A 24,268-nucleotide genomic window follows, 5' to 3' on the forward strand; every position below is an offset into this window, starting at 1 on the left:
TTACTTATCATAGGCAGACTATGCAGTCAAGTTGGGTTGTGTTGGTGCGCACGGGTGTGCTGTGTACATATGACACCCTAGATTGTAATTCACAATATCTAAAGATCAGTAACCTCTGCAGTTGTCATATTTGGCACGTGGCTTCCCCACAATTAGTTAAAATAACCCTATAGGTTTGGGTGGAGGTCAAAAAGTCATTCGGGGTCAGCAGAGGGCAAAATATGAAAATCTCAAAAAATCTCCAGAACCCGAGATCAAAGGAGTTCATATGCATTGTAGGATAGCCTTATGTAGTTTTTCTTCACAATTTGGTGTACGTCAAGAGTTCATTTAAGGTCACCAGGGGTAAAAATATCTTCAAAATAGGAAACATTGTTGGCTCTATTTTGTTGCTTCCTTATAATGAATACAAGAACATTATTGCTTGTGGTGGAGGTCAAAGGTCATTTGGGATCATCAAAGATCATATTCTTTAAAGCCTTATACAAAAACCTTGTAAACATGATATATCAAAATGTGGTACATAACAAAGCTCATATCTGGCATGGGTCTTGTTTATAGTGAGTACAAGAAACCTTTCATTTTGGGTGGATGTCAAGGCAAGTAACCGCTGGGAGGTGTTTCCCTCTGGTCCAAAGTTTCAGTTCATCAAATAAGATATCTTTTCTATGTATTTATTTGCAGGCTTCATATACATCTGTTACGGCGGAAGAAACCCTACTTGAAGAGTGTGAAACTCCAGACGTATCACAGGAATCAACTTTGGCAGGTAGGATCACAATGAAAAGATAATTGCTGCTGCTCAATGTAAATATCAAGCAGGCAGTACAATGTTTCATTATATCAGTCTGTCTGTTTTTAAATAGTCTTACCTGCAGATCTTCAAAGCTGTCAGGGGAGATGTAGGAAGAGGGACATAGGAGGTGGGGGGGGGGGGGTGTTCCTTGAGTCTATTTAATTAGTGTAGATGCATTGTCAAACTGTCAATCATGTTGAGATATTGAACATTCAAGTGAGCTATGCAAAGGTGTAAATAAATCAAGGGGTATCATGGAAACAAGTTAAATCTGTTTAAATGGATAGTCCGGGAATTAATTGATTTGTGACATTAAATGCCAATGCGGATTTGATATGGGAATGACTGTACAAGATGCGTAGTCTTCCTTGTTAATCTTTTCCTGGTTCTTCTTTCTCACCCGAAGCAATACACTGTCACTAATTTAGCTTAGTCTTTTAATCACCAAACTGCTATGAAACTTCAAAATTTGCACTACTCCTCTGGTAGTCGTGTGATCACTATCGAATAAAAACAAAATATCACATCTAGGTATCTGTTGTATAACTGATACAAATTTATTGCAATTAAACTAAGTTCATTTGGGAGTCAATCATAGACATATTAAGGAAGGCTAGACCACTTCAATGTCAATAAGGAGATGTTTGAAATGTATAACAACCATGGAGGGTCATGTGATGTGCTCCAGGGTAACATTTCAATCTGGTATCATATTTATTGTATAAATGTATCCCTTTTACAACTATTGTCATCATCAGATAACTACCACAGTCCTGAGAAAAACTTGGGAAACCTAGAAATTTAGCTAAGTAATGCACATACCAATGTTTACTGCAATTTTTAAATTGCTAAGACGCTAGTTCCTTTACAAGATTGAACTGCAGATGAAACACATGCAGCATATCAGGACTGTATGTGTACAGTGTACATTGACGTATGTAGCAGACGACAGGATTCACAGTTCCTTAGCAACACAAGCCTAATTGCCTTAAATGCACTACAAGCGTAGATCAAGCATTTTCTGACACAAGAAAATCAATTTCAATGTTGTTATCATCCAAAACTAAAGATATTAATATCAAAAGTACAGTAAATCCCTGTTTAAGGTGCTTTCTGTTGGATACAAAACTCTGACAATTTCGAAAAGACAAAGTGTTAAAAACATACATGGTTATTAGCGTCAGGGGCACATCACAAGTCCCTGATGGTTGGTATGTTTTCTGAGTGTAAAGTGTGACATATAGATTTATATACATATCGCCAGGGTCAAAAAGCAAATAACGTAAGGCATATCAACACCTGCAATGTCTTTCTTGTAAAATATTGTAGAAAATAAAAGCCTCATCTAATACCTCTTTATAATGTTTCTACTTTTTCTGTCATCACACCCTCCTAAAAGCTGAAGAGTATATTTATGATTTGAAAATCAATTTTCATCAAAAAAGGTGACAGTTAAAGTTGCTAGGGTAACACAGATGCTTGTTGTATAGATGAGGAGTTACATCAACAGGAATTTATTCATATTCCTCATTGATTATATCTCCTTCTGCTATTGAACTGATTTTAAAGAAATGTACTTTGTTGTTATAGATTAATGAGATACAAAGCAATCTAATAATCAAATGAATAATTGGAAAATGTGATCTCATGCATTATTTAATAATCAATTTTATCAATTGGTTTGTTGAGCTGAGTGTTATCTTTAACTATATTTTATTCTTACTTTTATTTACATTTCAGCTGATTACGGTAGATTAATGGTCGATGTTGCCGACGATCTTACTCTAGACAGCACTCTGAAATTAGCAATTCTATTTGGTCTACCACCGGCAGAAACTGATATGCTACGCCGGGTTTCTCTGATAGAGACACCAGGAATCACTCTGATTAACTTCATGAAAACACGAAACATCATCAACATGTACGATGTCACTAACCTACAAAAGGGTTTGGTTTATATTCAGCTAAACCAAACAAATGAAAACCTTTTAGCTCCATATCAGTCTAAAGTTGACCCGTTTCAGTTTGAAGAAAACCAATTACCAGAACTGCTTGACTGGCCAGGTAAGAACGAATGAAAGGATGCAATCAGAATACATAAAACAAAAATAGTACAGTAATAATAAAAATAATAATAAAATAGTACTTATATAGCGCATTCATCAGCAAGGCTGTCGAAGCGCTTTACAGGAATTGAAACAATTAATACACAGTAAACAAATAAAATACAGGAAACATTCAAAAGCAAATAGTACAAAAATATTGCCTATTAAGGTATATATCATAAAACTTATAAAAGGATAGAAAAATACATTAAAGCTACAAACAGTAGAAGCCACATTGAGTACAAGAAGCCTTTTTTTGTGGAGGTCAGAGGTCATTTAGGGTCACCAGGGGTCAAATTGTGAAAACTTGTAAATATGATATCTCAAGACGGGAAGTATGGGAAGACCTCATATTTAGTATGAAGGTGTATAACATAAAGCAAAAGAATGCTTTTGATTTTGGTGGAGGTCGAAGGTCATTTTGGGGACAACATGTCAAATTGTGAAAGCCTTCTAAACTTGATATTGCAAGAAAAAAACCTTGGACACATATAATATTTGGTTTTTAGATGTACCATATCAAATTTAAGGAGCCTATTATTGCTTTTGGACAAGGTCAACAGTCATTTGAAGTCAACAAATGCCAAACATTTACCTCACTCCCCTCTTACCTGTCTCTTTACACTAACAGGTATTCTTAAACATAATATCACAAGGGAAGCCTAGATAGATCGCATTTTTTGGGTATGTTATTGTACCACATTGAGTACAAGAAGCCTAATGTTGTGGGCAGAGTAAGAGTTTAATGGTCGTTTGAGTTCACCAGGGGACAAATTGTGAAAACCATGCTTTACACAATATTTCAACATGGACAGATGTCATATTTAGTATGTTGATGTACATTATTTATCACATTTAGTACAAGAAGCCTGTTGTTTAGGTCAATGGTCATTTCAGGACAGCCTGTGTCATTGCGAAGTTATTGTTGTTATATCACACTGCTTTTCACTCTACTCTTAATAGATCAAGTATGTTGTAGACCCTCACTTCGTAAACATGTCAGCTTCAGGAAGAAAACTGCTCATGTTACATCATCGAAACTACAATGCATTTTTGTATTCTGGTTTCTATATCAAAGCATTAGTTACTGGTGATTGTATTTATATCATTCTATTTTTAGTTGAAAATGTCAAATTTGTACCTGATGATGGATCAACTCCATCACAAGCCTCTGATGAAAGAGAGGAAGATCCCGACCATAGTAAGGAGAGTTTGGTGGAGAGAACAGAGAGAGAAGAACTACCAAAACAAAGAAAAGATTCAACTGTACTTGGAATGAGGCACAATCACTCATACATTGAACACAGGATAAAATGTGAAGGTGGAACTATTAGCGTCATGGGGGTACATCTCACTATTCCTGAAGACGCTTTATCCTATGAAGGTGTAATTTCTGTTAAAGTGATTTATGATCCTGACATGCACCTCCCTGGAAGTGCTCATAGAGGCAGAATGACACCCCTGATAAAACTAGAGCCAGAAGGACTCGCCCTCAACAAGCCAGCCCAGCTGATTATTCCTCACTCGGCTATTATCCCTGAACCAGATCGACATGATGTTATTATCTTCACTGGTCTGAAAGAAAATTTACAAGAAGGTAAAGATGGTGACCTAAGAGCACTTTAAATGCATTTGATGTAAGGAGAAGTAAATTGAGTTAAATTCTGAGAATCAGTACGGTAAATTATATCTAATTTAATAAGCTCTTTTTGTCTTTACTGTATTTAAGATTACCAAGTTACTAATATTGAATATTTATATAATATTACTTATTATAGGTGAAATCACTTGGAATGAAGAGAAATCTGTTGATTGGAAGCTAGAACCGGAGAAGATCAGTCTTGATATTAACATTCTGAGCTACGTCTTTGTTAATTTAGTCAGCCAAGAAACAGAACAGAAGCATATATTTCGTATTGTTCCATTTATTGACGGGATACTGGATGCCAAAGATGATGTTTTAATAACTGTTTGTTTCTGTAAGGACAGTGATGAAGAGTACAAGGTGAGGATAATCTCCTGTTACCATGGTGATATGTGTAACAGTTTGAGGTGAATTATGCTTTGTGCTGTGATCTGTAGGTCGGATACTGGGAATCTTGCTTACTTTCATGATTTGCATAACAAAATGTTATCATGTATTACTGGCAAATTATGAAGTGATTGGTTAAGGGTACATTTGTGTGACATATTTATTGATTCATTATGGGTTATCAAAAAGAAAACACTGTTGCATTTGAAATACCAAACATTTACTCTTAATTTGCAATCATGATTTAGAGGATCTGATAAAAACAAGCAACATTAATTGGTAATTTTATTCATTTAAGGCCTTAAGGGAACAGAAGCTGCTGTTACTTGCTATAGCAGTATTGATGAAGAATAGTGAAGCTGCACAACAAATTGCATAATTGACTCTGCTTTTTTTTTCAATTACTTATCCATGTTCTTATGTTTTAGTTGTTGTTAGAGGACCACCAGTCCAAACTGAGTCTAGGAAACTATACAACATTTCAAGTTACCCGGACATTGAATGACGGCAGAGATTATGCTTCTTACATTGATCTGATGATGTCATCGCCCGGTGATAGTTACCATCTGACGAAGGAAGAATCAAGAAAGGTTTGTAATCACCAATGCTATTAAAATTTGTCTTCTAACATTACATGTAAGACTTGTAGTTAAGGATTGGTTACCTGAAGTGGATCAAAATGTTGTAGTGGTTAGAATGTGGTTAAAAATACCCAACAGTGACCATAATCTATGCAAACGTCTGGTGGGCAGTGTAACAGCAGAATCTTGTGAGGGATGGTATTTTCAGTTCATGAAGTAGGAAGTAAAGTTTGATCCTATATTCTTTCACATGGTTTGATAAAAAGCTTCACTCACCATGGCTGCACTTAGGTGATCATGAATGAGGTTGTCTTTAATTCACCTCCCTTTGTATTTTTAGTTAGTGTTCAGGTGCTGTGGCAAATTTACAGTTGCTGGGGTGGGTTGTTGATTAGGTGGCTGTCCTGTGAGCAGGAATGAGTGAGACAATTACATGCCTTCCCAGTAATTCTCTGAACACTTATCAAAAAAAAAAAGGATTGATATAAGCCGGTATACATCTACAATGACAGGACCATCTATGGCTCAACTTTATTCCTGTAGGGTTTCTACCCCATTGGACAAAATTAACCTAAATATTTTGTTATGGAATTCTTTGATACAATTACCAGGTTTTCCTTAATTTGTTTCTATATATGTGTGGAATTGTTTCTTTGAGTACATATCAAGCATTCTCATCCTCATTATAATTGATCTTCAATATCTTTTATCCATTAGCATGTAGACATTGATCACCTCTGTGCTGCCAGTAGAGTCTCTCATCAGTTCAGACTTAAAAGAAACAACGATGGAAACACTGACATGGTTGATGTGAAGCTAAAAGTATCACAACACGAGAAGAACCAGACAGCCCTTATCCTCCAATCAAAGGTGAGTTATGTCTGCTAATTTTCTTCCAGCAGTGTTTGTGTTCTCATATGACTCTTCATTACATAATTCTCTCTTCTGATCATTCCTTTGCTTAGTAATGTCCTGTCTGCTGGAAGTCTTGCAACTGTTTTCAGGCTGACTGAATGATGTCAGTGCTGAGACTGAATTCTTAGTTATTTGTTGGCATGTTTGCAGTGAATTAGCTCAGTGGTTAACGCCGGTGCCTTTCAATCATAAGGTCCCGGTTTCGAGGCACTTCCAGATTAATGTATGTCGTCCAGTTACAGAGTTGTTGACAATTCATAATCATGGATATTAAATAAGAATATAAGAGACTGACTTTGGTCAGCTTTCGGCTTTTATAAGCCAGTGATGGCTTCTGCGCGAGTTCCTGCTTGCAGGAGGATCTAAAATACATACTAAATGTTCTCTCATGGATCCTTTTCTTTGTAATATTCACTGTGGATGACAATTGAATTTAATTATAGTAGTCTGTTATTCTGTAATTAATGAGTAACTCAAAATGCAGTGAATTGCTGAAAAAAAATGTACATATCACCTGTGTTTTATTCAATGCACTGGTCAACAGTTTTTGGAAACTTTGTTTTGTGGGTATCTTAGGTACAAATTAGATACTCCATAAATGATAGGTATGTTGTCATCAAGATTCCTTTCCTTGGGATTTCACTCATTTATTATGTGTTGTTCCATGTTTGACGCAGCCCAATTTTTCTACATTACATTTCTTCTTTAATCCTATTCAGTCACAGGGGTGTGATAGATAGTGAACACTACTGTACGTCAAACATTCATACATGTAAAGTTTCATTGGTCATACATTTTGGGGTTTTTTTTTTCTTCAGGTGAAAAACATTCTCTTATCTCCAGAAAGCCAGGAAATTCTTTTTAGAGAACAAAATCCAGGTGAGTTTTCAAGTGGAATTTGAACAAATGGTTGTACTTAGTTTTAAAATCCACCCTGACCTGCTTCTAAGTGAAGTTGGAACAAAAAATGAATGCTCCTTATCTTAGATATGCACCAGGTAAGTGTGCATTAGTGGAGATGAAAAGGTAAGCATACATACAGAACATGGACCCAGGTGAGTGTCTAAGTAGAGGCGAAAATGTAATAGCATTTGGTTTTAGAAGTAGACACACCTAAGTGTCACTTATAACAACTAAGGTTATTGGGAAACATTTAATCAGCAACTACTTTGTAGCTCAAAGCAACTTTTGAAAGTGAAACTGCATACAAGACTAGAATTTATGCACAAGACGAGTGCTAATAGTTGAAAAGTTGCACGAAAGTTTTGGACAATAAGCTTAACCAATTTATTATATGCACGCACCAACGTCCTCCATGCAGGTTGCATGCTTCTTGTGGGCAAGTTGTGTACTTACTTGTTTATGTTAGTTGTGAACATTGCTCATTGTTCAAACCTGGCACACAATTAGCCTGTGATTCATGCACTCTTAGTTATACATGCGAATCTAGTCTTTTCTCTCCTTTGAATGTAATGTGGATGTTGTTGTCCTCACTTTCAGACTTAGACAAATATGAAGAGTTGAGAGGAGAGATTGCAAAGCTTCTGGATAAACAACATTGTGAACAGCTAGGCATGTTCTTTGGGCTCACACCAGCAGAAAAAGAAAAAATTCAGGAAGCAGCAAAATCTGGAGAGATACTGATGAAAATATTGGATGAAAGAGAGCTCATCATGTCAGATAGAATGATTGGACTGTATGGAGGATTGAAAGCTATTCACTTTAATAAGGTGGCAACAAAGGTGCTGAAATACATTGATACGTCACAGAAGAAGAATGGAAAGGAAAAGGAAGGAGCGAAAGATGATAAGAAAATAGTATGTGCTTAGTAAAACATTGTTAAGACTTAACATGTTAAGCGTGAAGCAAAACAAAAGTCACTTTGAATGAAGTCAAAATCTTAGAAGTTTAGAAGGTCTAGTACAGACTGTACTTACTGATATGAAAAGTTTTCTTTTTGCTGTCGTGCAAGTCTGTCTGAAAATTCATCCTTCCACTAATTGTGACAGTTTCTGTTTACTTAAAGTTACGTGTATAGATATCAAACGTACAAGAAGTCTGTGAAGAAATTTACTTAGCCAAACCAAATGCAGTAATTTTCATAAAATAATGATAACAAATGTGAATTTTATAAACAATTTGTACTATTTCAACATTATTGTTCAGGGAAAAGTTCCAGAGAAACCAGTAGTCATTTCAAAGAGGGAACCACTATTGTCAGTTAACTTCAACATTTTGATAGAAGAGGGATACAAGAAACTGGATGTCCAAAGAGCCTTGAAATTGTCTCATGGAAAACTGGACTTGGGAAGACGGCTATTGCTGCTTGCTAAGGAAGAGCATGGTAAAGTACCCATATATTCAGCTACATTGGTATTTCTTATTTATGTCTTCCTGATTTAATCAACCTCATGCAATCTTATATGACATTCTAGGACAACATTTCATGCCCTTGTCTATTTCAGTGTTCATGGAAGGAAAAGGATTTTGTTATTTATTTTTGTAGGAGTATTACGCACAAAATAGCTGAAAAAATAGAAATATAATCTAGATGCTGTAAATAAACCTTGTAAATAAGTCTTGATACTGTTCATGAAAAATTCTCTTCTACATCTATTTCCATTTATCACATCAAATATGTCGTATGTTCACTGTTCCACCTTTCATTATTGTAATTTCTACAAATAGCCAAAAGATTAAGGCAGATTTGTGTAAAAGAGGCTATTTTCATAATGTGAATTGAACAGTATATGCAATTAACACATGTTTAATAAAAGTGGCAAAAATACTTACCTTTCACATAAAATATATTACTTTTCTCCTCCAGAGAGACTTCCTTTGTTCCCTGGGTCAAATCTTTATAAAGAACAATACTTTGATCAGCATGGAGGAGAGTTGGTTATCGCAGGTGTTAATCTCCTTATACCAGCTGGGGCACTACACACTGGAAGGATTGTTAGTCTGTGGGTTTCTACTGAACCTGCCATTAAAGGACCTTTCTCAAACAAGAATCTAAGGTTGACCCCCTTTGTGAAATTTGGTCCAGAAAGCCTTACCTTACACAAGCCTGTCACCTTGATTATTCCACACTGTGCTTTTACTACAACTAACCAGATGGGTATTGATGCGTACTCTGGTGTCTTACAAACAGGTCTGTGTTTTTTTTGCCGTGTGTTTTTCTACTCCAGTGAGCGTTATATATAGTCACTAACATTTGTATAATCAACATAAATATGTATATGAGCTTGTGTGTACCACGTCTTGACTTGAAAACATGAGATGCCTAAAAGTGCATATTGGTTTTATTTGACACTGGGTGTTTGGTTCGATGTTAAATGAATACAAAAAACCCGTTATTCTGTAGAGGTCACAATCATTCAAAACAGGAAGTGTGAACTATTTAAATCTAGTGGGGTTTATAAAACAAATTTTTAAGTGCTTTGTGGTGCTCAAAAGGTCATTTGAGGTCAATATGTGTCAAAGCCTGAAAACCTTCCAAGCCTTCATAACTGCTAAAGTAAAGCTAGAATGAAAGTCACACTTGATATGTGAAACCACCTAAGTACACAAACACAATAATGGGAAGAAAATCACTAAGCCTTCTGGCTCTGTGTAATGTAAAAGTCAATATCTCAAGAAGCTAGAGGTAAGGTCCAGACATATCATCTCCATTTCAAGAAACCTTTTAGTTGAACTTTGAGAGCAAACATTTTAGGGAGAAATAAACAATATTTCCAGAGGGAAATAATACCCTTCAAGCTGTGTTAAACTTCAGGGTTTTATCAACTGACCATGCATCCATACATACAGTTAGAAGTATAATATTTTACTATTTTGATGTTCTATGTATGCAATGTTGCATATTCTACCACCAGACTGACCCTTTAAAGTCATCTATGGTATAGGTTAGGACTGGTGTTGTACCTCTCACCATGTTATAAAATTTACTAGAAAAATGTTTTAAAATTTCCTTCAGATAAATCTGTCAAATGGAGCTTAGAAAGGAAACACCTCAGCTGCTCTATGAATAGTCAGCACCTTGCAGTTGGAGCTCAGAAACCCTGTCTCATTGGTCTTCATGTCTCTTTCGTACCTAAGATGAGGAAGCGTGTTTGTATTTTACCGATTATAAACAGAGTTTTTGATTCAGGGGATCAATTGACAATCCATCTTTGGTTTCATAATGATGACACACTGGAACATAAAGTAAGTAGCAGATTTTGGTAGCTCAAGTGGTAATGCTTATTATCTCATGGATTCCAGTTGTCTGCCTTTCTGATTTATTTTTACTTTTATTTTTTATTATTGTCATCTTTAATGAGGGTAGTCTTGCTCAGTGCAAAAGCACTGCTTCTAGAGGAGCCCTCAATACAATGACAAATGGTTCATACACAGACATGTACAGGGTTGATACATTGTTAACCATAGCTAGTAGCGTTGGAAATGATAAAGTTCTAGCTTGGTGCAGACACATTTGTAAACACACCTTGTCCAGGTGTTCAAGATTAGACAAAGATTTATATTTCAGAACATAGGCTGTCAGACTATTAAAGGTCTTTGATAATACATCCTACCAGACACTCCATTATATAAGATATTTTTAACATCTCCCTTATTTATGAAACAATAGCCACCCAAAAGAGGGTCATACCAGGGAGTAGTTATTGCTTCCTGATCTTACATAGAACAACAAAGCAGTGTGTGAATTGATGTTAATATTCAAATTTACATACATACTAATAATAAAATATTAAATTGTTTCTTTTTTAAATTAATAGAGTCTTATCAATGAAGAAATCTACCAGCAAAAGGGAACCATAATTCATGATCCTGTGTTTGTTCATCTCAAGTCTATGACTTCAACTTTACATGTTAGCACCAACTCCAGTACCTCACAGTGTAACCCACATCCTAGAAAAGTGGTTAGTAATATTTGTTAAATATTCTTATTTCTTTGTTGGCAACATGAAAAGAATGCAGCTAATTCCTGTTCCACGGGTAATTTGCATTTGTTGGAAGAAAAGCTATATGCATCTATTGAGTGGTATGCATATGGTGTAAGCATATGTTGTTATTGAAATAAACATCATCTTATTTTAAAGTTGTCTCCTTCTGACATTCCTATGATATTCAATTAATAAAAAGGGGTCAGATGGTCCCAGCTACAGTTGTCTATTCCTGTTGATTTCATTCTGGACAAGTCCTTCATTCCATCCTCATTGAATGTCCATGTATTGATTATATAAATACTTTGTAATGTGTGTAACTGTTATGGTCTCTTATTATCTCAATACATTACATGTAGTGAGATATTGTAACAGTAAGTGGGACTCTCTCTTCTCTTAAAAATTTTTCAGCGTCTTCATACGAAGTTCTTTTTCTCTGGAATTTCCAGAGCAAGCATATATCATATAGGCCGACAAAAGTTACTAATTTTTTATTGGAGAATTTTATCTCATTCTATGACTTTTTCACCGATTTATGTCCAAATCGGCCCCAAAAACAGTTTTTGCAAGCCATATTTGCACACGCTCCGAAACTTGTGTTATTGCGCAATCGTTAAACACTTCGCAAAAGCGGTGAAATGCATTGTAGGAGCTTAGCCCATCACTATATTTTAGTACACTGCGGCTTGGATATCGTCTGAAAATCCGTTTTAATACATATTCATAAAGCAGCAATCGAATTGCTTCAAGCAAAACTTTGAACAAAAGAAGTTGAATATTCATTAAATATCTGTTTGCGACGATGTCGGACTCACAATGTGGATGAAATTCGGAAATTTCTTTTCCTCGGCTTGAAAAATAAAAACGAAACGTAAGTAAAATCCTTTCATCTTTCGAATTGCACATTTTCCGTTTTCAAGAAATTACCACCTGCATCGTCCGGTCGATTGTTTAAAACAAGTTAAACAATGATTTGAGGCCAAATTCGGAGTTGTTCCAGCATTCTGGGTTGAATTAAAGTGACATTTTTAAGGTTTTACTTGTTAACGGGCATCAACGTATCCTATCGTGGTTAATTGCATATGTACTTGAATATGCACGTTACCATAGTGTGTAGCCTATGGTTGTAGTTTTAAGTATTCTATAGTGCAGTGTATTCATATTACGGGACCGTGTGTTTATGAATTATGATGTTTGCTTTCAAGACATTGTTTACGAATACAATGTCGTTGCCTTGAATTTTGGAGGACTTAAGCACTTAGTAGTAGGGTAGTGACAGTACAACTACACAATACTAAGCCTATGCTGGTATTATTAGTTTACTACTGACTAGAACTTAGTGTTTTCACGGGTTATCGGGGTACCCGCCCGACGCGATACTACCCGGTTCCTAATTTATTACCCGAATCCTACGGAGTGTGATTTAAAAAAAAAAAAAAGTGGCAAATCGACGGTTAGGCAGATTTCCCATTGACTTAGTGTGGTGTTAGGCTACCATGTGGTCGAAGATAACAGCAACTACGAAGGTACCCGCCCGACGCGATACTACCCGGTTCTTAAATTGTTACCCGAATCCTACGCAAATTGTGATTTTTTTTTTTTGGCAAACCGATGGTTATGCAGATTTCCCATTGACTTAGTGTGGTGTTAGGCTACAGTACCATGTGTCGAAGATAACAGCAATAACGAAAGTATTCCATCGATATCTTATAACTGCGTCACAATTTCATCGGTATAGGCTAGATTTCCCCCATTGACTTAGTGTGGTGTTAGGCAACCATGTGGTCGAACGTAACAGCAATTATGAAAATATCCATGGATATCTTATATTACTGCGTCACCATTTCAGCGAATAAACAGATGGTAAGGCCTAGCTAGATTTCTTATTGACTTAGTGTGGTGTTAGGCTACCATGAGGAAGAAATTATTATTTATTCCTTCGTTTATTTCATGGAAGGAAAGGCTGACAAGGAATTTTACGAGATGTTTACGGATTATAGACGGCATAACTAAAAAATAATAATCGCAAGTGGCTGTTTACTAATCGTTTATGCCAAATGCGATCAAATTTCGCGCAATCTCGCGGCTAATGCGAACCCTGGGCCTACATAATAGATAGTAGTAGTAACAACTGTTTACGAGCTAAATTGGATATTTACATGGTGTGATCAATAAACGTGGAGAGCAAGCATAAGCAGCGACGGTAGTGCGATGTTAGTAGTAATGTTAATTATATGAAGTTATTAACAAGTTAATGAAAGAAACAATAGCAAATAGAAATTATTGAGGAAAGTTTTATACCTTATCTTACACCTACGTTTTTGAACATGAAAACATTGTCAGTAGAGAATATGATTCATTTATAATAGCATCCAATATGTCATTTCTTGAAAATCGTGATACTGGAGGGTAAACAATTTTTTCCGGGTATCCGGATAACCGACGGGTAACGGCTCTCGGGTATCCGGTTCCTGTTTTTTGGACCCGTGTAACACTACTAGAACTGTCACTGGTGGTATTCAGCACTGGCAATACCTTCATGCCCAGTACATATAATAGTACTTGAAAATTAAATAAGCTTATATTAAAAAAAGTACTGCCTTGGTCGGCTCTGGTTAGTACTAAGTATAGTTTTACCCTTGTGTGATTTTATCCGGTGTACCCAGATACATAGGCCCACCTGCTAATTCTGGATAAAGTCACTGTAGGCTACGTTACACGTTGCTTGAGTCAGTGACAAGTTAACATTGGTTCTCTTCTTTGCCCAATGGATAAGTGTGCACTGAATTTTCGTACAGTGTTTGCAACGCATTTTGGCAGTATTCTTTTGTTTGTGAATTCATATTGCAGTTAATTTTTTTTTTTTTGGTTTTTGGTTGTGCATGTGCCTATTTCACTTTGTTTCGAAGTTCTTCACCCTGTAATGCTGTATGTTTCTGTCATTTTCAGAGAGAAAATGTATTTACAAGTTCCACTACAACATGTTATGTAATATGGGCCTGTTGCATTTAAAAGCAATGTGAAGTCGTTCGTCATGTGACTTTACATATTGTCTCCTATTATCCAACGTTCTGTTAACATTTATTTTTGTTTCTTTCATTTTCAGGACTCTTTCTGCATCTGCAGGTTGGTTTCTCCTATGTGTGCACTTGGGATAATAGTAACTTTTGGACTTCTTAATTTAATTCAGTACTTTTCACGCCATTACATTCATTGCCTTGATTCAATAAACTTTGATTAACCTTGAAAAAAACACATTCCTGTTATATTCTTTTGCACTAAATCGTACACCCATATTCACCAGTGTGAAGAGAAATTAACAAGAAGTTCCTACATAAGATGTACATTTCACATATCCGAAAATACTTTTCAATTCATCACGAAGATAAGCTGATTGATGTCTAGGAACCTGATACATCATAAACTATATGACCAAAAAGACCAACAGAGACTGACCCAAGATGAAGGATACCACATAAAAAACAAGTTCTTAAATATTCTATGACATTACTAAACCTTGCAACGCCGTTCTCTCGACAAACAGGAAATGGGCTCTAAAGGCAACACTCTCAGGATGAAGTGTAACCTGCATAGACTTTTCGTGGCAAAGTAGCTTAAATGCAAGTTCTGTATTTGTTGTACCATGATTGATATTGATAATTGTAGAGACAGAGCAAAGATATGAAACTAGGAATTGAAATTAGAACTTCCAGTATTGAGATACTGCGTCATTGATGCTCTTGTTTATTATTTTTTTATTTTTTTGGTAGTACGAATAATCATTCTGTTCATAGCTTATAAGAGCTGAAAAGAATATTTTGTTGATAGTTTATAGCCTTGCCTGAAGCCCAACGCCTTGACTTTACAACATCCATCAATCTCAATATGCATAATTCCATTAGTTGGTCATAGAGTACTTCAGTGTACCATATATGTGTCCACTGGGGGTTATAGGTGCTGTCAAAGTAAAACACACAGCTATATTTACAAATTACTTTGCATTTTCCAATGTTTACACCTGGATAAAGACAGGTAGAAATTATTTCACTATGAAGAGGAATGCAGAAGAGCGGTTATTATGATTTTGTGTTTGGTGAGGGACCTGCCTTAAGGCAGATCACCTTTAGAGAGAGAGAGAAAGACAGGCAGTTTAGGTTAATTCCCTTGCCCAAGGCCAGATCATAACGACCCAGTCGACCAGTACTGGGACCTGCATTCTTTAAATTGCAAGCCTGGTGCCAACAACTTGACCACCATGTTAAAGGCTCTCAAAAGGTTGATAAATGAATACTCATCACTTGATTTTTCTCTCTTCAAGGATGTTGCTATGGAAACCCTATGGTTGAAGAACAGGCACAAGGTAGAATTCCGTCTTCAGAACAAAGGGATCAAAGATACTATAAACCTGGAAATAGAAGCAAGATATGGGATGTCAGTGAAGAATCTATTCCAGTTTAATATTCAGTTGCAGGTAACTTGATTTTGGTTTAAATTGACACAAAGAAAAATTTGAATACTTGGAGTTTAATGTTTCACTTTGGATTTATATAAGCTACTGAGACTTTTTATATTTACCTTTTCTTTATTTGTTTACCATTTTTACATTCTCTAATGAAGTCATTTTTTTTACATCTATTGAAATTTCAACTTTGTTTGCCTAAATTATTGAACTGTCTTCCATAATACAAGTTTGAAATATGATACAATTTTCAACAAAGCAAATATCTTTATGACAAGCTGTCTTTATATCACAAATGTTATACGTACAAACTATCCTAAAAGTAATTACTAAATAGCATATCTTAATATTATCACTTAAACCACATTTTGATACACACTGTCAATTGATAGAGATGAGATATTCACAAACTAATTTTCTAGGAGAATCATCAAGCTTTCCTCTTCCTTTTCTCTTCACAGATTGACAAATTACTACATATTGACCAAATCACATCTCCATTCCAGCTCGTCCTACCTGAATGTGAGTAATTAGTTACATGATTAAAATTTAATATCATGTTAATTAAATGTAGGCCTTTATATGTAAAGTGTTGATGTTTGCTTTACAATCCTTACATATGAGATGTGTACACCTTATCCTACTTTGCATAGAGGAGTCCAGGCTTTAGTTGCCATGTCAACTAGTGGACCAACTATCAGCTATTTGCTATACTCGATATTAAGGAAAATCAGTTCTGACACCAAAGCAACACACTTAAAGACTGAGTATATACACTGTATTGAAGTCTCAATGCAGTAAAAAATAAAAATTAATGAAATTCAACCACCTGTTTGAAAATATACATTCTGGAGTTATATCAGATTTTAAATTTAGTCTCATTGAAAACTCTGAGCTTTTAAGGTTTATTTTGCCAGTGTGTGTAAGATACACATCACTGTTGTCTCACAATTCTGAATATTGTTTGCATGAAACAGGTTCTGAGGAATTTACTGTATGTAGAGTAATGCATTTAACGTATTTGCAAGTTCCACCTCTTCTTTCAACATCACAGCCATCATCAAATCTTTTGATCAGCTAAAGCAGAACTTATCAGAACATCTTGATGTAGACCAATCTACCCTGCTGGCAAATATTTTCCAACTTCCCGAGGAAGGAATTACTGAAATCAAGAAGCACAAAACACCGGGAACTCTTTTATTAGAGAAGCTGACCAAAAATTCACTGATATCTCCCACAAACATCACAAAATTGGAAAATGCCCTAACAGAACAAGGAAATGAAGAGTGTGCGAAACTTGTCAGAGATTTCAGATGGAAAAATCCTGTAGTTCAAGCAACAATGTGCCAAGAATAATGACTGAATTCATAATTTGGTTTATTGTAACCAAATAATGATTAATACGAACATCATATTACCAGTGGAGCTGTACCCAGGAATTTATTCACTTAAGGGGGTGGGGGGGGGGGACGGAGTCGGTGAGACTTTTTGTACAAACTGTTATTTACAGTCAGAGCTATAAACACAGGACTATATATAAGTGTAATTACACCTGCAGGAGTTACATAAAATATTCTTCACTTCACTTATCTAACACTGTTATGTATGTATATACTCTATGTGACTAAGTCCATATTGGTATACTTGCCTTTAATAGGCAAACAATTACAGTAACATATACAGAAATGTCAGCTTGTGCGTGTGCGAGTATGTGGCCCAAACCTGATAATATGGATGTATAGCTTCCCTATTGTGAGCAAGGGGGTAGGAAGCTTCCAAAAAATGTGGAACACAACTTCAGAGTGGCATTTTCTCATTCCACAACCACCACTCGTCATGCTATAAACAGATACACGCCGGCCATATCACTTAAATATATATGATGTGTTGGTATGCTATCAATACTATTATGGTGCAAGTGAATAATTAAAATAAAATATTAAAATTAACAAAGGCTTAAGATATTCAAAATGCATTTCTTCATCAAATGGGCACATTTTATTTGCCAGTAGTGCACATTTGCTATTTTGCAAAATAGTTGGGGGCACGTGCCCCCCCCCCCATGGCTCCTACCCCCCTGATTGTGAGTACAATGTTGTGATTGTTTTGGTGGTACTTGAAGGTTATGTAAGTTCAGCAAATGGCAACATGTGAACTCCTATATTAGAACAACAGTAACTTTGACAGTTTTCATATGGAAGATTACGGCATGCCATACGTTTCAAAAATGTCCAAAACAATATAAGCATGTCCAAAATTATATAAGCATGTCCAAATTTATATAAACATGTCGAAACTAATATGAGTATGTCCAAAAATAATAAGAGCATGTCCAAAATAATATGAGAGTGTCGAAAGACTATATGAGCATGTCCAACATATTAAAAGAATGTCGAAAAATAATACAAGTGGGACAAATGTAACTGCCTAATTCAATTTTGTATTGAACATTTTGGCGTTTTAAGTTACGCCATATGTTGCAAAATATCCAATAAAATATAAGCATGTCCAAACTTATATGAGCATGTCCAAATTTATATAGACATGTCAAAACTATATGAGTATGTCCAAAATAATACGCGCATGTCCAAACACATATAAGTATGTCAAAATATAATATGAGCACGCCCAAAATTATATGAGAGTGTCGAATAATAATATAAAAGTCTCGAGTGTAACTGCTAACTTCAACTTTGTTATGAACATTTTGGCGTTTGAAGTCACGCCAAATGTTTCAAATATCGAACTTTTATATTGGTATGTCGAAAAAAATTAGCTTACAATACCTTCTTTGGAGGTAATTTGTATCAACTGACACAATGGTTATCATTATGACAATATATTATTGAAACATTCTTCTGTTTTTGTGACGCAAATAATTCAAAATATGTAAAAACAAGACCATCACCTAACATTTTTCCTTTTTACATCCCTACGTAATGTGAGTGGTTTCGCCCTGCCTAGAGGTGCTGAGATTATTCATATATTGTTGCGACGGCAAAGAAGTTCACGTGCGAAAGTACGTAAAACATGCACAAGCGCTAACAACGTACATGTAGTTATCACACATGCGTACGTTGGCAGTGAAAATGAACTACTATACTGTGTTACTTTTTTAACGGAAAATTGTGACACTTAATTACGGTTACCAGGCGAAGTCGGACACTAGCCCAGAATTAAAAAAAAAATAAGCCTAGTTTAGGGGTATTCAACGTTTAATCTTCACTCTCACCTTTAAACTAAATTTCAAGATGGAAACGTGGGAAGAACTCGCCAACTACATATTATTGATTAAACCGCGTGGAATGTTGGACACAGTGGTTCTTCGTATTAAACTCACTGATAGTTACAGCACCTTGGGGCCAGGTTGATCACTCGCGCTACGAAACAACTCAACTAATATTTCCTCGAAAATAAAATCGTTCTTGATCGAAATATCATTAAAATATTAACACACACACTAATACGGTAATGGATGAACTGTATATCGTCTTAAGTTACGCTGGATATGGTGTTTTTGTTTTCAGCATACCAAAATAAAAAGTTTGATATTTGGAACATATGGCGTAAAATTCAAACGCCTGACTGTTCATTACAAAGTTGAATCGAGCAGTTACGCTCGTTACTTTTGTATTATTTTTCGACACTTTTTTATATTTTGGACATGCTCATATAGTCTTTCGACACTCTTATATTATTTTGGACATGCTCTCATTATTTTTGGACATACTCATATTGGTTTCGACATGTTTATATAAATTTGGACATGCTTATATTTTTTTGGATATTTTGCAACAGATGGCGTGAATTCAGATGCCAAAATGTTCACTAAAAAGTTGAAGTTAGCAGTTACATTCGACATGTTCATATAATTTTTCGACACTCTCATATTATTTTGGGCATGATCATATTATTTTTGGACATACTTATATTAGTTTCGATATGTTTATATAAATTTGGACATGCTTATATTTTTTTGGACATGCTTATATTTTTTTGGACATGCTTATATTTTTTTGGACATGCTTATATAGTTTTGGACATTTTTGATACATTTGGCATTCCGTAGAAGATGCATTGTTCTTAGAATCTCTAACAGGTTTGTTTTATGAAGGTATGTTGAGGTCAACAGATGTTGAAACCTGACAACTTTTGTAAACATAGTGTCTTAAGAAGTACAAAAGTTTCCAATATCTTGACCCCTTTTGCAGATTTCTTTGTCATTTTATAATGTTGGATAATATTGCACACTTTGACTGATGTGTCAGTTTGTACATCAACCTGTTACATAAAAATGTTCAGTAATTCCCAACAAGATTGGCTACTTATATAAGGTATATTCGGGTGGCTCAATCAATTCTTAGATAATTACTGCTTCCTCTGGTCAAACCACATCCTCAAAGCCATTTTTTTTGTAGAAAGATATGAATTTGTTAAATATGATCATAGTAAGTTGTGAATGCATCTGGCATTAACAGAATGAATGTCATTAAATGTTTCTGTTTTCTTCATAGTATCTTTATCATGTATGTATAGAATTATACAAAACTTCAAGAAAAGCTGAGATCTGATGAGCTATTTGGCTTTCAAAGAAATGTACATATTTACTTCATATTATTGACAATACAGATACGAACTCAGTAATCATTGATTATGCATGTAGAGTTGTTACTACCTGTAAGTTTAGGGTGATGGGAGGGGGACTATGCCAATGCCAAATGTATCTCTAGGTAAAGTGGAGGCAACAGATTCAAAATACATTACAACAGACCTCTCAATACTCATTTTAGTACAGTGATCATACGGTTCTCATGAAGACCTTGATTATAGCTTTTACTTTGGCAGACCTATTCGTTCATGACCCTTTTTGAGGAAAATTACACCCCTTGCATACGTATATACCTTTGTGGGTTTTTGCATTCCTGTAAACAGGCTGGCAAACAATTAGAGAGATCCAGTGGTGTAGCTAGGATTTTTTGAGTGGGGGGCCGTGGGGGGGGGGGGCGCTGGAGGTTACTATCTAAGCGGAGCGCCACCTTGGTTGGCGCGGAGCGTACAGAGAAAATTTGAGATTTCAGCAGATAGCAGGAGATGGCACCTGTGAGGCAAAATAGCAACCAAAAAGGTGTGCAACTTTGGTGACAGAAATGCAAAAAAAAAATTTTCTCTTTCATGCTGACTGGCCTTGCCAACTCAGCCAGACTTTTAACTTGAGGGAAGTTGGCATCATTTGTCGTTTCAAGGTGTCAAGGCCTTTCTCCCAACTCAAACCCCTGTGGGCTACCGGTAGGTTTGCAGGATATGCCCACATGTGGACTTAAATAGCATTAGAGGAAGGGGATGGAAGACTAACACGCATCGATGTTTCAGTAATGGTCCACATTGGTGGCTCGATGCTAATTAGGCCATTTATTGGGTTTCTTGAGGCAGCTGTCATCAGAATCTGGGTTTTTGTGCCAATCGATGACCGATAACATATATTGGTATGTAAATTTCTTCAGCCCTAGCCGGACTGTTGTTAATGTCCAGACTACGGGGCCAGTGCTGCCTGGAGCTTGTGCAGTTGTGCCCATCCGAACTCTCTGATTACTCGGACTACCTCCTACCTAGCAAGCGGATTCATTTATTCCTGCCTAGAGAAGGAACCAACATGCTGTACATGGAGTTTGAATCTGACAAACAAGAAGGGTCATAATTCTCCAATGTGGATATTGTAGTATTGTTGATAGACTGATGAAACATTAAACTTACCCAGCGGAGCATCACGCACATATTGACGACAATTCATACCAAGTCTTTGCTATGACCAGCCTGAGATTTAAACCCCAGACCTCTGGCTGCTACTGACAATTTTCAATTCTGCTTTTCTACTAATAAACAAAAATAGAACAATGCTATAGTAGTTAGTAGTTCCTCATAATTATACACAAAACAATATCCATGCACTTGCAACCTCAAATGTATTATGTATCAAGGGCGTAGTAACCGGGGGCTGGGGGCGCCAGCCCCCCCCCAGTGAAAAATGTGGGGGCGGAAGTATCATTCCGCCCCCCCCCCCGCCGCTTCGCAAGTCAGAAAACCCCTTTTTCATTTCTACATGAGAAAAAAAAAACCTCATTTGGAGCACCAAATTGCATCTAAGGCCAGGTGAAAATACAAAATTAAGTTTACAAAATGGAGTGGGTGTTGAAGTGTGCTATATTGCACCAAATTGCATCTGAGGCCACCTGGAAATGCAAAAAAATTCCTGGGGAGGGTTCTAAGGGGAGGGGAACACCCCCTCCCCTTAGACCCCTCCTCAGGCCGGCCATCAGTCTTCAGCCCCCCACTCAAAAGTACCTTCCTACGCCACTGTTATGTATACATATAAACATATTTTCACAGACAGATGAAGATAAAAGGAACTGATTATGATCAGTACAAACGGAGCCAATCTTTTGATAGATTGTTGCGCTAGGTGGAAGCACTGAACATATTTTCAGCAGATATCGATATCGCGCAGCACATGCACAAGGTTCGTGGTGTATGGTCGCAATCGTCGCATCGACCATTGCCATGCCATGCTGTGTGACCATTCTCATGATTACTTACAGATATTGTATTATTCTTATTCTGCCAGATGCAGACGAGAAAATTGTGTAACTCTATTCCCCAAATTATTGAACAAAAAATATTAGTGAATCGCACTGATGAGTGTTTTTTTTTTTACAACATTTTTTTTACCCCAATCCCAGTGGGGGGCAGTGGGGGGCCAGCCGAATTCATGGGGCCCCAGCCCCCCCCCCCCGTAGCTACGCCACTGGAGAGCTCATCACTAACGAAATGGAAGTATATCTTATATACCTCAAGTCATCCTAGTGATTTTCGTAGGATTTAAAAGAGTGGGGGAAGGGGAGGGGGAGAGGTGGCAAATTCAAAACTGATTTAGGTAGGGGCACGAACCTTTATTTAAGGAAGAGATGTGAATCAAGGATTTCATAAAGCAGGTGTTTTCCCTTGGATCATTAAGAGTGGAGAGGGGGAGGGGGTATATCCCTAAAAGAAAAACTTCAAATGGTTTATTCTGAGGCATATGCAGACTGTATACTGTTTATATAAGTAGCTGTAAACGCAATGTCATGCTAATAAATACTTTGTTCCCCGACTGACGATTGGAGTTGAGGTGGTCTCCTGCGTCTGCGCACAACAGTGAGTCATCCACAGAAAACTATCACACAAAATTACAAGCCAACTCAATAAACCTGTTCTGTACTTATACAACTGTGTGTTTAACAAAGATGAATTATCTCAACAGAGCCCCCCCCCCCACTCCCCCGTAAACTCCAAACAAGATGGCTCATATAATTAAAACTTGGTATAACGATGTGCACACCCAGTAATTCAGTGGCGTAGCCAGATGGGGTGGGGGAGGGGTGAAAGGGAAAATTCCCAGAAATTTTCGAGGACGAAAAGTGGACGGCAATAAAAAATAAAAATGCCACAAGAAAATAAATAGCCATGATATAATATGATACTGGTTAAGCTACTTTTCTTTATAGCACGGTGTGATCTACATCTCACTAAGTTGTCCTAATTAGCAATACTAATAAAGAGAGAGATTTCCCTGAACGAATTAACTAAGATTCAGTTATTGACACTTTAATCAAAGTTCCTTGATTGCCGTCTTTAATAGAAACAAAACATCTCCATTTGGGTCAATATAATATTGCGATATGAGATACCTGCATGCACATACTCACACGTATTATTATGTTTAAATGTTCTCGTTAACGTACACAGGGTCGTTTTCACTGGGGGAATGGGTAAACGTGCCTCATTCCAACCCCTATCGCAAACTTTCTTCGAATTAATTTGTATACACTGGCAAAATGTAAGTTGTAGTACACAAATGAAGATACAATCATGGAAACATATTGCACCATTTTGAAACAAAGTCCCCTTAACGAAAGAAACTTCTCAAAAAGGAAGGAACTTAGACCCCTCCCCCTAACATTCAAAATCGTAACAGAGGGTAGAGCCTATATGGTGACAAGAAAAGTCACATCAATTAAAGCGTTACTTAACATAAATTTCCTGACCCTTAAAATGGGGACAAAACTTTGGCCACCTCGCACCACGAATGTTGGCTAAGCGCTTGCAATGATGACATCATGTTACTCATATAAAACCCAAATTTGGGGTGAGATGTGTAACTCCACGGATTGCCTACCTGTCATTTTTCTTCTGGGGTGGGGATGGTAGGGTTCCCAATGGTAGTTTGGTGTCAATGGTGTCACCTTCACGGTTTCGAACATCTGATGACATCTTAGATACAAACTGTTTGTGACCTTTAGCCCTATTAATCACTCTCAGATCAATGATCGGGGGAGGTTTCATCTTTGGTACATGTTTATGCATGTTAACACTAAGAAAGACTGTGTCAAGTTGATTGCTT

The 24,268-nt window shown here is 36.5% G+C and overlaps 1 protein-coding gene across 1 annotated transcript in view; it reads left to right on the plus strand.

The window, feature by feature from the left end:
- LOC139964498 (uncharacterized) overlaps positions 1 to 18,031 on the plus strand; it is a 35,530-nt gene extending 17,499 nt beyond the window's left edge. Inside the window, exons 7-21 of the mRNA XM_071966092.1 lie at positions 685 to 769; positions 2,537 to 2,860; positions 4,022 to 4,498; positions 4,680 to 4,906; positions 5,362 to 5,523; positions 6,232 to 6,384; positions 7,248 to 7,308; positions 7,930 to 8,246; positions 8,596 to 8,773; positions 9,257 to 9,580; positions 10,406 to 10,635; positions 11,208 to 11,351; positions 15,694 to 15,846; positions 16,296 to 16,356; positions 16,889 to 18,031. Of these exons, the coding sequence (XP_071822193.1) occupies positions 685 to 769; positions 2,537 to 2,860; positions 4,022 to 4,498; positions 4,680 to 4,906; positions 5,362 to 5,523; positions 6,232 to 6,384; positions 7,248 to 7,308; positions 7,930 to 8,246; positions 8,596 to 8,773; positions 9,257 to 9,580; positions 10,406 to 10,635; positions 11,208 to 11,351; positions 15,694 to 15,846; positions 16,296 to 16,356; positions 16,889 to 17,190 (3,198 nt within the window). The 3' untranslated portion in view covers positions 17,191 to 18,031. The remainder of the gene's footprint in view (positions 1 to 684; positions 770 to 2,536; positions 2,861 to 4,021; positions 4,499 to 4,679; positions 4,907 to 5,361; positions 5,524 to 6,231; positions 6,385 to 7,247; positions 7,309 to 7,929; positions 8,247 to 8,595; positions 8,774 to 9,256; positions 9,581 to 10,405; positions 10,636 to 11,207; positions 11,352 to 15,693; positions 15,847 to 16,295; positions 16,357 to 16,888) is intronic.
- The last annotated feature ends 6,237 nt before the right edge of the window (positions 18,032 to 24,268 follow it).

Source organism: Apostichopus japonicus, chromosome 23, assembly GCF_037975245.1.
Source record: "Apostichopus japonicus isolate 1M-3 chromosome 23, ASM3797524v1, whole genome shotgun sequence".
NCBI classification, from domain to species: Eukaryota; Metazoa; Echinodermata; class Holothuroidea; order Aspidochirotida; family Stichopodidae; genus Apostichopus; species Apostichopus japonicus.